The 11,877-nt window shown below is 34.2% G+C and overlaps 1 protein-coding gene across 4 annotated transcripts; it reads left to right on the top strand.

The window, feature by feature from the left end:
- The first annotated feature begins 598 nt into the window (after positions 1-598).
- Positions 599-9,572, top strand: LOC100242422 (CBS domain-containing protein CBSCBSPB5). Of its 4 annotated transcripts, none has more exons than XM_059734039.1 (15): positions 599-702; positions 1,340-1,504; positions 2,847-3,015; positions 3,134-3,266; positions 3,358-3,528; positions 3,781-3,859; positions 4,054-4,167; positions 4,325-4,391; positions 4,572-4,677; positions 4,767-4,825; positions 7,868-7,974; positions 8,059-8,192; positions 8,561-8,646; positions 8,740-8,829; positions 9,067-9,572. In XM_059734039.1, exons 2-15 carry the CDS (start codon positions 1,374-1,376, stop codon positions 9,244-9,246), a joined length of 1,626 nt encoding a protein of 541 aa, XP_059590022.1. In that variant the 5' UTR covers positions 599-702; positions 1,340-1,373; the 3' UTR covers positions 9,247-9,572. The 4 variants fall into 4 exon arrangements, with proteins under 4 accessions (XP_059590022.1, XP_019082178.1, XP_003634219.1 ...); XM_019226633.2 differs by having other exon boundaries at positions 4,767-4,834; XM_003634171.4 differs by lacking the exon at positions 599-702 and adding an exon at positions 781-1,067.
- The last annotated feature ends 2,305 nt before the right edge of the window (positions 9,573-11,877 follow it).

The raw sequence follows: 11,877 nt of genomic DNA, 5'->3' as shown, positions 1-11,877 counted from the left end.
TGTATCCGATTTGGTAAAACCGTGTACATTTTTATCATATCTAATGGATTATTTAGTAATAAAAAAATCACAGTGATATCTTAGGAGTGCTTTTGATTAAGAATAAACGATATACATTTTTATTATATTTAATGGATTATTTAGCACTCAATAAATTACTTGGAGTTTTTTTTTATGCTTAGATGGGTTTTCCACCTTATATTCACTATTCATAAAATAGGTAATAAAAAATTAATTTAATGATTAATTCAAATATTACACCTTTAACATAGTTCCATTATATCATATGAAATTTCTTTCTCATTATAAATTTCAAATCATCAGTGTTTTAAATTTTTATCACATTTTTTATACTTTTAATAACTATTTTTTATTATTAACCAAGACATCTTATTTGATACTCAAAAATACTATTAATGTCGATTATATATATATATATATATATATAGAAAGTGTTATTTAACTAAAATGCTAAGGTTTGTTTTAAAAATTGTTCTTAAAATAATTTTTTTTTAAAGAAAAAATTCTGCCCACTTGACACCTACATGGACGGCAAAGGTTCTTCCACTTGTTCAACTCTACCAGTGGATAACCTCCTTCTCCCCATGTAGAAGACTTCTTCTTGCATCCAAACTTGTACACTTGAGACAAACCCTCTCAAAAGGTACATCATTTAGAAGCACGAGAAGCAGAGGCCAGGGGGTAATTTTCTTGTTTTTGTAAGGGTAGAAACGTAAATGAAGATAGAAATTATGGAGGCCTCACGATAACCTCTGTGAATTGGAGGAATTTTCTGTTAGAAGAGGTGACGTGTTGGGATTCTATTGGTCTTCACCTCATCGAATTCAATTTCAATCTCCCATTTCTTAGGGTTTCTCATCTCTGCTTTCCCCTCAACGTTTCGCCGGTCGGTGCGTTTCCCGGAAAAGCTCTTGAGATTTTCCGACCAAAGCCCGACCGCGATCGTTCCATTTTCCTATCTTCTAAACACCCCCGTAATCCTTCCCGCCTTCAAGTCATCAATCCCCAGGCGCGGAGAATCTCCTCGCCTTTCAAATTCCTTGTCGGTGCGTTTCTTTTTGGGTTGTTTGGTTGCTGAGAAAACCTAGGGAATGAAAATTTGAATTGTTGTTCGTTTTGGCTTTGGTTGCCTGAAAAACGGCAAAATTAGCTTAGCTCAGTTGACCTTTTGATTTCGTGATAAACAGAAATGGAACATATGGGGCCTGAGTTGTTTACCTATTGTTTTCCAGAGTTATTGTAGAAAACAGACGGGAGCTGTGGTAGAAATTTTGGAATTCTTTTTCGTTGTCTGAGAATGATTTTGTTTTGTTTTCAGAGATTTGAAGGATTGGTCTTGTTCATCGGCGGAAATGGCTAGTCACGGCGGTTCATCCAGGAAAAGTTTGACTTTGTCCATGCCATCGCAGGGAAAGAAAAAAGCTTCTGAGAATGGAGCTGGCCCCGATAGCGCTCGAAAATCTCTTGCCTCTGCTCGTTCCATGTAAGTTAGGTTTTGATTGATATTCTATGCCGTGGACTTTTATTGACTGAATCGTATAAATTTTATTGTGATGTTGAGAAAATCTTGTAGCTATCCCGTTCGTGCATATGGTGGTTGGCTTAGACAATTTTCGATATTTGGTGTTTGATTGTTCTTGTTTTCAGTTAAGGCCAGAGGTTTGTGAGCTTGTTACTGGTTCAATTCTCGCATCTTGTTGGAGATTGTACAGAATTATCCATCATTCTGTTATAGGGAAAATAAATTCAGTGTTTTTTTTTTTTTTCTATTTTCTATTTTTTATTTTTTTTTGTTTTTAACATAAGTTAAAAAATGCTCTGTTTGGTTGTCCAGAAGGAATGGGAGGAAAAAAAAAAGGATTTTTGGAATAGTTTCTGCAACCACAACCTGTTTTTAGGTCTTTATGTCACACATTCTTTGATTTCAAGCAATCAAATGGAGTATTAGTTTAAAGGGGGAGGAAAAGATTTACAGATAGGGCTGATTGGATTTTCAGGTGGGTCATCATATCACACTTTTGGGGCTGATGGGAAAGGAATCATTCTCATGAAGTTTGCCTATTGTTGAATCCAGATGGATTGGTGAAGCCAAAGTTGATGGCTTTGAGGCACTTAAGAATATTTTATCTTATAAGTTTATCTATGTATGAATTCACATGACTGTTAGAGTACTTAGGATTGGCATTCATAGCGTCCTTTCATTGGAAAACATACCATGTAGACCCTTTCTTACTAGGAAGGACACTGAGTCCTGCCATAATTGGGACATGGAGTGTACTTGAGAACTGAGATTCGCAACTGCTGTTGGCTTCTCCCTTATAGATGGTTAGTTATGTGCATGGAGGTTATCTTAGCATAATAGTGAGTACAATTTATCTGAATTAGGAAGTTATATTAGCGTGGCACTACATCTTCCTCCATGCCCAGGATGTTCTGCCCATTTTCTAAGTCGGAATTCACAAATAGTATGTGCCATTGACTGTTTTTTTTTTTTTTTTAAATTTATTTATCTATATCTTTGTGCTTATGCGTTCTCTTTACCTTTTTCGATTTTGTATGGACTGTCTTATCCATAGATTTGTTTTTCTTGTTTTTTATTTATTTGAAAACCTCAACCTTTTTATTTGCTTTGGACTTTGGATAGTAGCAACTTGATTTGAAAAACCGTAATTAAAGACACAAACACAAGATGTTAATGTGTGTTACAGTCTCCACCATAAACCAAAAAGAGAAAAGAAAAAAAAAAGGGTTAAAATTAAGATAAAATGTTCATATATTTAAATCTTAGTAACAAAATTTTCCAATATCACTTGTATTTGAAATAGGGGACTGACTGGAGAGCGTACAGTGAAGAGATTGCGACTGTCAAGGGCCCTGACAGTTCCTGACACCACAAGTATTTATGAAGCTTGCCGCCGTATGGCTGCTCGTAGAGTTGATGCCTTATTGTTAACTGATTCAAATGCGTTACTTTGTGGAATCCTTACAGACAAGGTTTGACTTGAATTACTAGTGAGATATACTGCCAAGCCAAAAAAACTTGCATGCTACATTTACCTGGATTTTTATGGCTTTACTTGTTTCACAAAACCATTCCCTTTTGTGGCTGAAGGACATAGCAACAAGAGTCATTGCTCGTGAACTTAATCTTGAGGAAACACCAGTCTCCAAAGTTATGACAAGGAACCCAATTTTTGTTCTTTCTGATACTCTTGCTGTGGAAGCCCTGCAAAAGATGGTGCAAGGTTGCTGATAACCTGAAAACCATGTTTACTTTTTCCATCCAACATGCTATTCTACAACTTGCCAACTGAACACTGTGCTGATTTTTTGCAGGAAAGTTCAGACATTTGCCTGTTGTAGAGAATGGGGAGGTCATTGCTTTACTAGACATAGCAAAGTGTTTATATGATGCTATTGCTCGAATGGAGAGGGCAGCTGAAAAGGGAAAAGCCATTGCTGCTGCTGTTGAAGGAGTTGAAAAAAATTGGGGGACATCTCTCTCTGGTTGGTGGAGAACGATACTTTAAAAAACTCTATTCAATCTGTCATCATTTTCTTTTTCGTTTTGCATTCTATAAGAATTCATTCTTATTTTAAATTGTTAAATAATGTTAATTTATTTGACATTCAAAGATCTTTTCTTGGATATCCTTGAGTTATGTATTGGCTCCTGACCACAAAACTGAAAATTTTAGCTGGCCTTTTTTTGGAGAGATAGGAGTTTCACTTCCTACTGCAATTGTTGGTTTTGTACAGGTCCTAGCACATTCATTGAGACACTTCGAGAGAGGATGTTTAGGCCTGCTTTGTCCACGATCATCCCCGAGAATTCAAAGTAGGTAATATCTTTATTTATATTTATTCATTTGGTTTTTCATATGGCCATTTATAGCTTTTACTATGAAACTATGCTACAGAATATCTTTATTTATATTTATTCATTTGGTTTTTCAAATGGCCCTTTGTATAGCTTTCACTATCAAACTATAATACAATTACTTTCATTTAACATATCATGGAATCTTTCAGGGTTGTAACAGTCTCACCAACTGACACAGTTCTAACAGCAGCAAAGAAGATGCTTGAACTTAAATTAAGTTGTGCAGTCGTAGCAGTTGAAAACAGACCAAAGGGGATTCTAACGTGAGTCTCTCTTCGATAAAATTGCACATTGCAGTTCTCCTTTTACTTTCAAATGGAGATAGTTCTCCTTTTACTTTGAAATGAAGATTTGTGTTAAAGTTCTATAGCTTATATTTCACTTAGATTATGAATCCTCTCCATTTAACACTTTTGTCAGTTCAAAGGATATCCTGATGCGGGTCATAGCACAAAATCTTCATCCAGAATCCACTCCAGTGGAGAAGGTATTTGTCTCCAGCCTTTCTGTCAAAATAAAATCCAATTCGTTGTGTCCTTAAACTTTGCTAGAAATGATTATAAATGTGTCGCCTATTGTCTGTGAATTCTTCATGATAAACTCTCTTATGAACAAAAAGGATAATGACATTTAACTCTGAATATAACTTTTTTTATTTCATGTTCAGGTCATGACTCCAAATCCAGAATGTGCAACAATTGATACACCCATTGTTGATGCCCTACATACCATGCATGATGGGAAATTTTTACACCTTCCTGTCATTGATAGAGGTAACATGCTTTATATTAAGAGCTAAACTTATACCTATATTTTTTGATTTCTCATCTTGGTTTATTTATGTTTGGATGGCTGGATGCAGATGGTGGTGTAGTTGCTGTTGCTGATGTAATCCATATCACTCATGCAGCTGTGGCTACAGTAAGTCAAGTCCGTACTTTTCTTTCACTATTTTTAATATGGCTAATCAGTTACAGTCAAAAGTAATCCTGCATGATTTCTGTGGCATTGTAAGCCTAAATTTTTTAGACAGCATGAAGGAACTATGTTTAAACTTTTCTTGTGCCACTTCTCTAACCTGTTATTGATGATGGAGCGATTACACTCAACAAGTTTAGAGAAAACTTAGTTTTTTTAAGCTTCTTCAATCCAAATAGAAGTGCTCTTTTATTGACTTTATTAGTTTCTCATACACCAAGAACTTTATGAAAAGTGAACGTAATTCTTAATCCATGATCTTATATGGAACTAAACAGAACTAAAGTGATGCACTGTCAGGTGCATGATGTGTACTTCCTGTATGTTTTGGGTTGTCCTTTGGGCACCCTTTTCCCTTCATATATATACTATTGTGTTTTTACCTATTAAAAAAAGAAAAAATGGAACTAGAATGATGCACCCAAATTGGATTGACCTTGGTTCCCAAAAACTTATGTTGAAATTAAACTTGAGAAGTCCTTGGGAGATAGCTCTTATGAAATAAACAAATAATCACAATACCAAGTGGTGGCCAGAAATGCATCCCAATATCTTACAAGTTATGGTGGCATCCTGTCACTTGGAACCAAGAAGATACATTTAAACAAACTTTTCGTGAACAGATTTAACACTCAAAGGGATAATTGAATAGTTATCTGAGATGCTTTTATTCCTCAATTTCTATGTCAACCAATTGAAAGCAAAGTGCTATTGCACAACCATTTATCTCATGAGCCATTGAAACTGGAGAAGCAAGATCTCAAGATGTGTTTCTACTCGTGAAAGGCCCAAAGGCCCCTGAGGTGTATTGCTACAGATGACTCTGTTCTCTGCTGTTCTTCAAGATTTGATTCAGGGATTGTTTAGAGGTCAAATTGTGCCTTAGCAAGTGTTGCTCCTCTCAGCAGCGGGCAGCAAAGGAGCTATCTTGCTTCCAATGCTTCATAGACAGAATGCAGGTAAGTTGGACCAGTACTAAGCAGCAGTCTGGAAGATGTGTAATTGCAGATGTAATATTTATCCATCATTTTGGAAATTACAGAATGCTGAGGAGATTGGATTTCTGGTTGTTTTTTGAAGCATGCTACTAGAGTTCTTTTCTTGAGCTGCTGTTCTGCTAAGCCTTTGACTTGGAAATTAAAGCATCTCAGCAAAGAAGTGATGAGCAGAAGGATGTAGAAACCATATCTAGAAGATTTTTTTTTTTTATAGGTAAAAATATATAAGCAAGAAACCATATCCAGAAAATATGGTCTAGAAGATAACAAACCATTAGAAAAGACACAGGTCTGATTACCTATCAAAAGAAAAAAAGAAAAAGAAAAAAAAAAGACACAGGTCTGAAACTGGAAGCTTAAGTTGAAAGAGTCTTTATTGAGTTCTGGGAGAAAAAACGTAATTCTGAAATTTATATATATACACTGATAAGTAAATTCCCAAATGGATTCCAAGCTGGATTTTTTAAGAAGAAACTTGAGAATAGCAAACAAAACATAGATGGTTCTTGAGAAACTACAGAAATTGGGATCAATTGAACTCAAGGAGGCTTCCCTGGAAGTTATTTTGAACTGTTTCTTAGATGGGGGCATCTTAAACAGCAGACAGAACTTGAGTGATGACTTGATGCTGAGTTTCACTCTATAATCAACCACAACTATTTGGATGAGCCTTGCACTTTCTAAGAGTAAGAGTAGGCCAAAACTTTTACTTTCATGGACACTCAAAAACTATTTGTTAGCCAAAGCAATGCTCTTTTGAAAACCATATGACCTGCTTATGGACTGCCTGAAAGTTTGAGACTGGAGACAATTTATCAATTCATCAGCTGGCCATCTTTTGTTGTCTCCCAGTGAAATACGGTCCTGGATAGTTTTGGAACATCCACTAATCTTGTATACTGCTTCCCCTTTTTCCTTGGTTTTAACATATAAGTTCTTATTCACCTTCTCTTAGGTTATGTTTAATTGATAGGATATGCATATCTTAGGATATCATATCCCATTAAATAGAATTCACATATCCTAGAATATCATTTCCAATTGGATATGATATCCTTGGAAATTATATCCAATGAACATGATATCCTAAGGTAGCAAATCTAATAGGATATGTCATGTTATGTTTATATTTAGTTTGTAAAATGAAATATATATTATTTTTCAATGTTTAAAATAAAATTTATATTACATTCCAATATTTTTTGTTTAAAACAAATATGAAATTTCTTTTACATTTAATAATATTCATGATTAAAATATTTAAACTTTATAATATTATGTTCTTCAATATATAAAACTAATATATTTTGCAAAATAAGTAGCATAAAAAAAAAAAAATTGATCAAAAATAAATATATGATACATGAGATATTATATTATATCCTATATCTTAATTTAGGATTAACATAACCTATGTAAAAGGGGATATAAAAAAAAGGTGGATGATATATCCCATTACTTATCTTATCCCATGTTTGGTTGAACTTAGAATAGGATAAGTGATGAGATAACTTATTCTATTACATCACCAACCAAACTTGGGATAGGATTATCCCATTTCTTTCCATTTCCTGTGGTTTTTCCTTTACTTTTCTGTTACTTGTCAGTCTTGTACTGTTGCATATTCTATAAGTTTATATGAAAAACTTAGCCTCTGCTAAAAATAAAGAAGGGATGTTCTTATGATTCTATGACAAACTCTAAGTAAAGCAGTATTCCAACTACTTGAGGTTGACATCTTCAAGAAATTTGTCAGTATATATATATATATATATATATATATATATATTTGTTGAAATTCAATTATTCATACTGGGTAGTAAATCAAGCATATATACCAATGACCTACCTAGAATCTTTATCAGAAGATTCTGATGTGAAATTTCCTTTCTCAAGAAACATGTGCTACCATTTATTTATTTATTTTTTTTCAGAATTTATGTAATATTTTTACTGTGGAGAATACTCATTTTTCTGTCTTAACCAGGTGGGAGGCAATGCTGGAGTTAATAATGAGGCTGCAAGCAGTCTGATGCAGAAGTTCTGGGACTCAGCCATGGCATTAGGAACTGATGATGACGAAGAAACACGGAGGTTATTGACTTTGATGTTATTATGCTGATATGTTTGTGATCTGATACTGATTTTATTTCTTACACTTCATTGGTAACATCTCAGTGAGGGTTCCTTGAAATTGGCTTCTGAAGGAACTGAAATAGGGAGAACTCTTCCTTATACTTCATCAGCCATGCATAACACCTTTGCTTTCAAAATTGAAGATAAAAGAGGACGGATGCATAGGTTTACCTGTGGTATGCTACTTTTCCTGCTCATATTTTTGAGGGACCAATTATGTGGATGTTATGTCATCTTCTGATCTTCTGTAGTGCTAGCTGCCCATTATGCAGCTTGTAGACTGGACCATCATGTCACCACCGTTACATGTGGCTGACTCATGCCAAAAACTGACCCTTTAGATGATGATCCATGTTTTGAACTCACAGTCCTCAGCTGTTTATTAGATTTTAGTTTTTAGTGTAGAAACTAAATATGGTATCACATTGGGTCAGGCTTTGGTATAGATTCAGGATAGGCTAAATAATGCCAGGTTCACTTCTGGCATCTAAATTTTATTATTGTTGATTTTTACGGGATTTTTGGTTCCTGCTTTTGAGCTCAGATACCCGGAGTTTGACAGATGTCATAACTTCAATCCTTCAGAGAGTGGGTGATGACATCGATCGCAACAACCTGCCGCAAATTCTGGTACGTGTTAAAATCCTTTTTTTTGTCAGTTTGGTTTTTTAGTTTCTCCTTATGCCTACAAACATTAATTCTATCAATGGCTACATTCTATAGTATGAAGATGAAGACCATGACAAAGTAGTACTCGCATCAGATAATGATCTTGTGGCAGCCATGGAGCATGCTAGGTTAGCAGGTTGGAAGGTATGGTGGACTTATCACCCAACCCTTAATTCCTTATGCTACCTGTTCTAGTAAAATTGGACGGTTTACCCCAGAAGAAATTCACACTATCGGGCCTATCCCATGACAAGGGTACCCTGAAACATCTGTTTTAAGCTAACCCACCTGCTGTAACAGACATTGTATTTCTAGATTAGGTTAAGTATACTATTACTGTAGCTCAACAAAGACTGATATCTGGTTAATGGCCTTCAACAGGGTTTAAGACTACATTTAGATTACTCGGGGACCCGCCCTCTTAGAAGGGACTCTGGAACTGGAGGTTTGGAGTATGCTCAGCGAGAAGCATGGGCTTCTGCATACAGTGCCGTTGCAGCAGGCGCCGCATTTGTAGCTGGGATGGGCTTATTAGCCTACCTGAAGAGATCCAGTAACTGATTATTGTTAAATATTTTATAAGTTTTATACAATGATTTTGCCGAAAAAGAAGCAGATGAGTGGGCCAAATCGGAATTGGGGTTCTTGGGGTCAAGCACGGGCTCGATATCTGTTTTTCTGTAGGGGGGATAGTAAGAGAGAAAAAAGTCATAATTTTTTTTATCTGGTGCTGGGCCTGCTACTGTTGCATTGTTTTTGAATATGTGACTGTTGCCTGTTGCTTCTTGCGGTGTATTCTTTTCACAGAAGGTTTTGCAGATAGCAGAACCACTGGGAGTTCTTTGTTGTCTATAATAAAAACCTGGGCTTCTCAATACCCACCCAAATTCCTAGATTTACCAATTCATTTACAATGCTCTTTAACATCACTGGATATACCGTTGATTTTGAGACAAAAAGGAATGTGTGTTTTTGATCGAGCCTTTTGGGTTAGTTTCTTTAGGTGTTGTCAAAAGCTAGTGCCTTTTATGGAAGAAGCCAAAGCCACTAGGGTTGATGTGACTTGTATGATTGGTTTTTTTATGTTTGAAGGGTTATTATTGTGTGATGCTTGGGAATTGTACTTTAAAATTGTTTTTATTAAAATTATTTAAAAAATATTTAGTGAGATAAAAATATGTTTTTGCATTGGTTTGTGAAAAACGTGGGGTTTAGGTTTTCATACACATTCAAAAGGCTCCACCAAAAGCTATTATGGACAGGAGGACTTGCTTGGTTTTGTCTGAATTAAGTGTTTTCTAAAACATGTTCTCAAAAGAGAACAAAATAGTATTTTTGAAAATTTTGAGAAAAAAATGTGAGACAAAATAGAGAGAAGAAAGTAAGAAAAGAAAAAGTAAAATAAAATAAAATCTAAATCAAAACATCAAAGAAAATGCATCATTTCAATCACACACAATAGCAAATTGCTTCAATCTTTGCCAAGAAATTCTTATTTCCTTCATAAAATTTTACATATCAAGTCTTTAGGTTGATGTTCTCTTCCAACTCAGCAAAATTGTCATCCTCGGCCATCTAGCTTAGATTAGGCTCTTCACCATTAAAAGATACTGCAACTTTTTGTTGCATGAGTGAAAGAAAAGTTTGTTTGGATTTTTCTAGGTTTGGATGATCTTATTAACAACTTAATACATGCATACTTTGAAGTTTGAACTTAATTTGACTAAATCAAGAAAATCAATCCTTCCTCATATTCTACCTATTCTTTAAACCTTCACCTTCGTTCGAACACCATCTTTCAATGTGATAGTCGCAACGATATTGATGAGTACTGCAAATTTAGGGTTTTAAAATGAAAATGGAGATGACATTACATGTAGTATATGGAAATGAGTGAGTATTAGGAATGGATTAATCCTTATTAGATGAGAGGAATGACATTTTTAGCTTTTCAAAAGATGATTTCGACCTATATGTCCATTTAGATGGTAAGAGTGTTGCACATTACATATCCTTTCTAATATTCACACTGCTTTTTGTAAATATTTATAAAATATTACTAAAAAAAAATCTGGGATTGGTTGATGTAAAGCTGATTGCATCAACCCCACCTCTATCATATCCCAAATGGGGAGATGGAAAAGAATGGGTCAACTATAGAATGTGAATTAAATCTAATATCATATAATTTCATTTCAATGATCCCCAACTAAATGATACACACAAATCCATTCATTTACAGCTGGTGTCTGGGCCTCCCGGCCCATATCGCCAGGCCTCATCCCATGTCGGTGTGTGGGGCCCCCGGCCCACCTGCCCCAACCCAACCTAACACAGTGACTGTCAATTCTTCTTTCTTTTATTTATTTACTTTTTTTCTTTCTTTCTTTCTTTCTTTCTTCTTTATTTTTTTTTTTGACTTCTTGCCCACCACTTCCACTTCCTCTTTTCCCTCACCCATGCTTTCTTTCTTTTCCTTTTTATTTGCTCATCTTGAATCTTGATGATGATGTTGTGCAGATAAAGAATTGAAAAGAAAAAAAGGTGGTGGCATGCCTATCAATGTGTTCCATTTAGAGGTGGTTGGTTAAGGATAGTTTTTAATAACTATTTTCATTGTATCTAAAAATTACTTTGAAATAAAATAATTTCCATATTTTTAAAAATATTTTATTTTTTCATCTATTTATTTCGATATTCTATCTTCCTTCTCCATTTCCTTACCTTCCTTTCTCTTTCGTTCTACCAATTTGTTACATTCTATATTCTCCCTACCTTCCCAATTTTTTTTTATTATCTTCTATTATATTCATGTATTTATCTTTGAATTTAAAGATTGATAAAAAAGGTGAAGATTGAAGAAGATATTGTGATTGTTTTATATTTTTTTTTTCTATTTTTTTTAAATAATTAGCTTATGAGTAAGAGTTTGCTTGACAATGTTTTTAAAAGAAAAATGAGATGTTTGGTAAAATTTTAAAAATACTATTAAAATTTTAAAAAATTATTTATAATATTTAAAAAAAAAAATGCTTGACAAATGATTCTTCTAAATATATATATATATATTTAATAAAAAATTACTTCTATTAAAACCATTTTGAATAGAAACACTACTAAACACCACTCAAAATATAAATAAAATTCTTCAATTATGAATCTAATTTTAATACCACCTTAAAAACAAAAATA

Source organism: Vitis vinifera, chromosome 17 (assembly GCF_030704535.1).
Source record: "Vitis vinifera cultivar Pinot Noir 40024 chromosome 17, ASM3070453v1".
In the NCBI taxonomy this organism is placed as follows: Eukaryota; Viridiplantae; Streptophyta; class Magnoliopsida; order Vitales; family Vitaceae; genus Vitis; species Vitis vinifera.
The sequence above is the reverse complement of the archived record's forward strand: the minus strand, read 5'-3'. Positions and strand labels throughout refer to the sequence as shown.

Excerpts from the sequence above, each read along its gene's own strand:
- LOC100242422 (XM_019226633.2), top strand. The coding sequence starts at position 1,374 with ATGGCTAGTCACGGCGGTTCATCCAGGAAAAGTTTGACTTTGTCCATG. Across the intron at positions 4,168-4,324 it reads AGACCAAAGGGGATTCTAAC|TTCAAAGGATATCCTGATGC; the intron begins GTGAGTCTCTCT and ends CACTTTTGTCAG. Across the intron at positions 4,678-4,766 it reads CCTTCCTGTCATTGATAGAG|ATGGTGGTGTAGTTGCTGTT; the intron begins GTAACATGCTTT and ends GGCTGGATGCAG.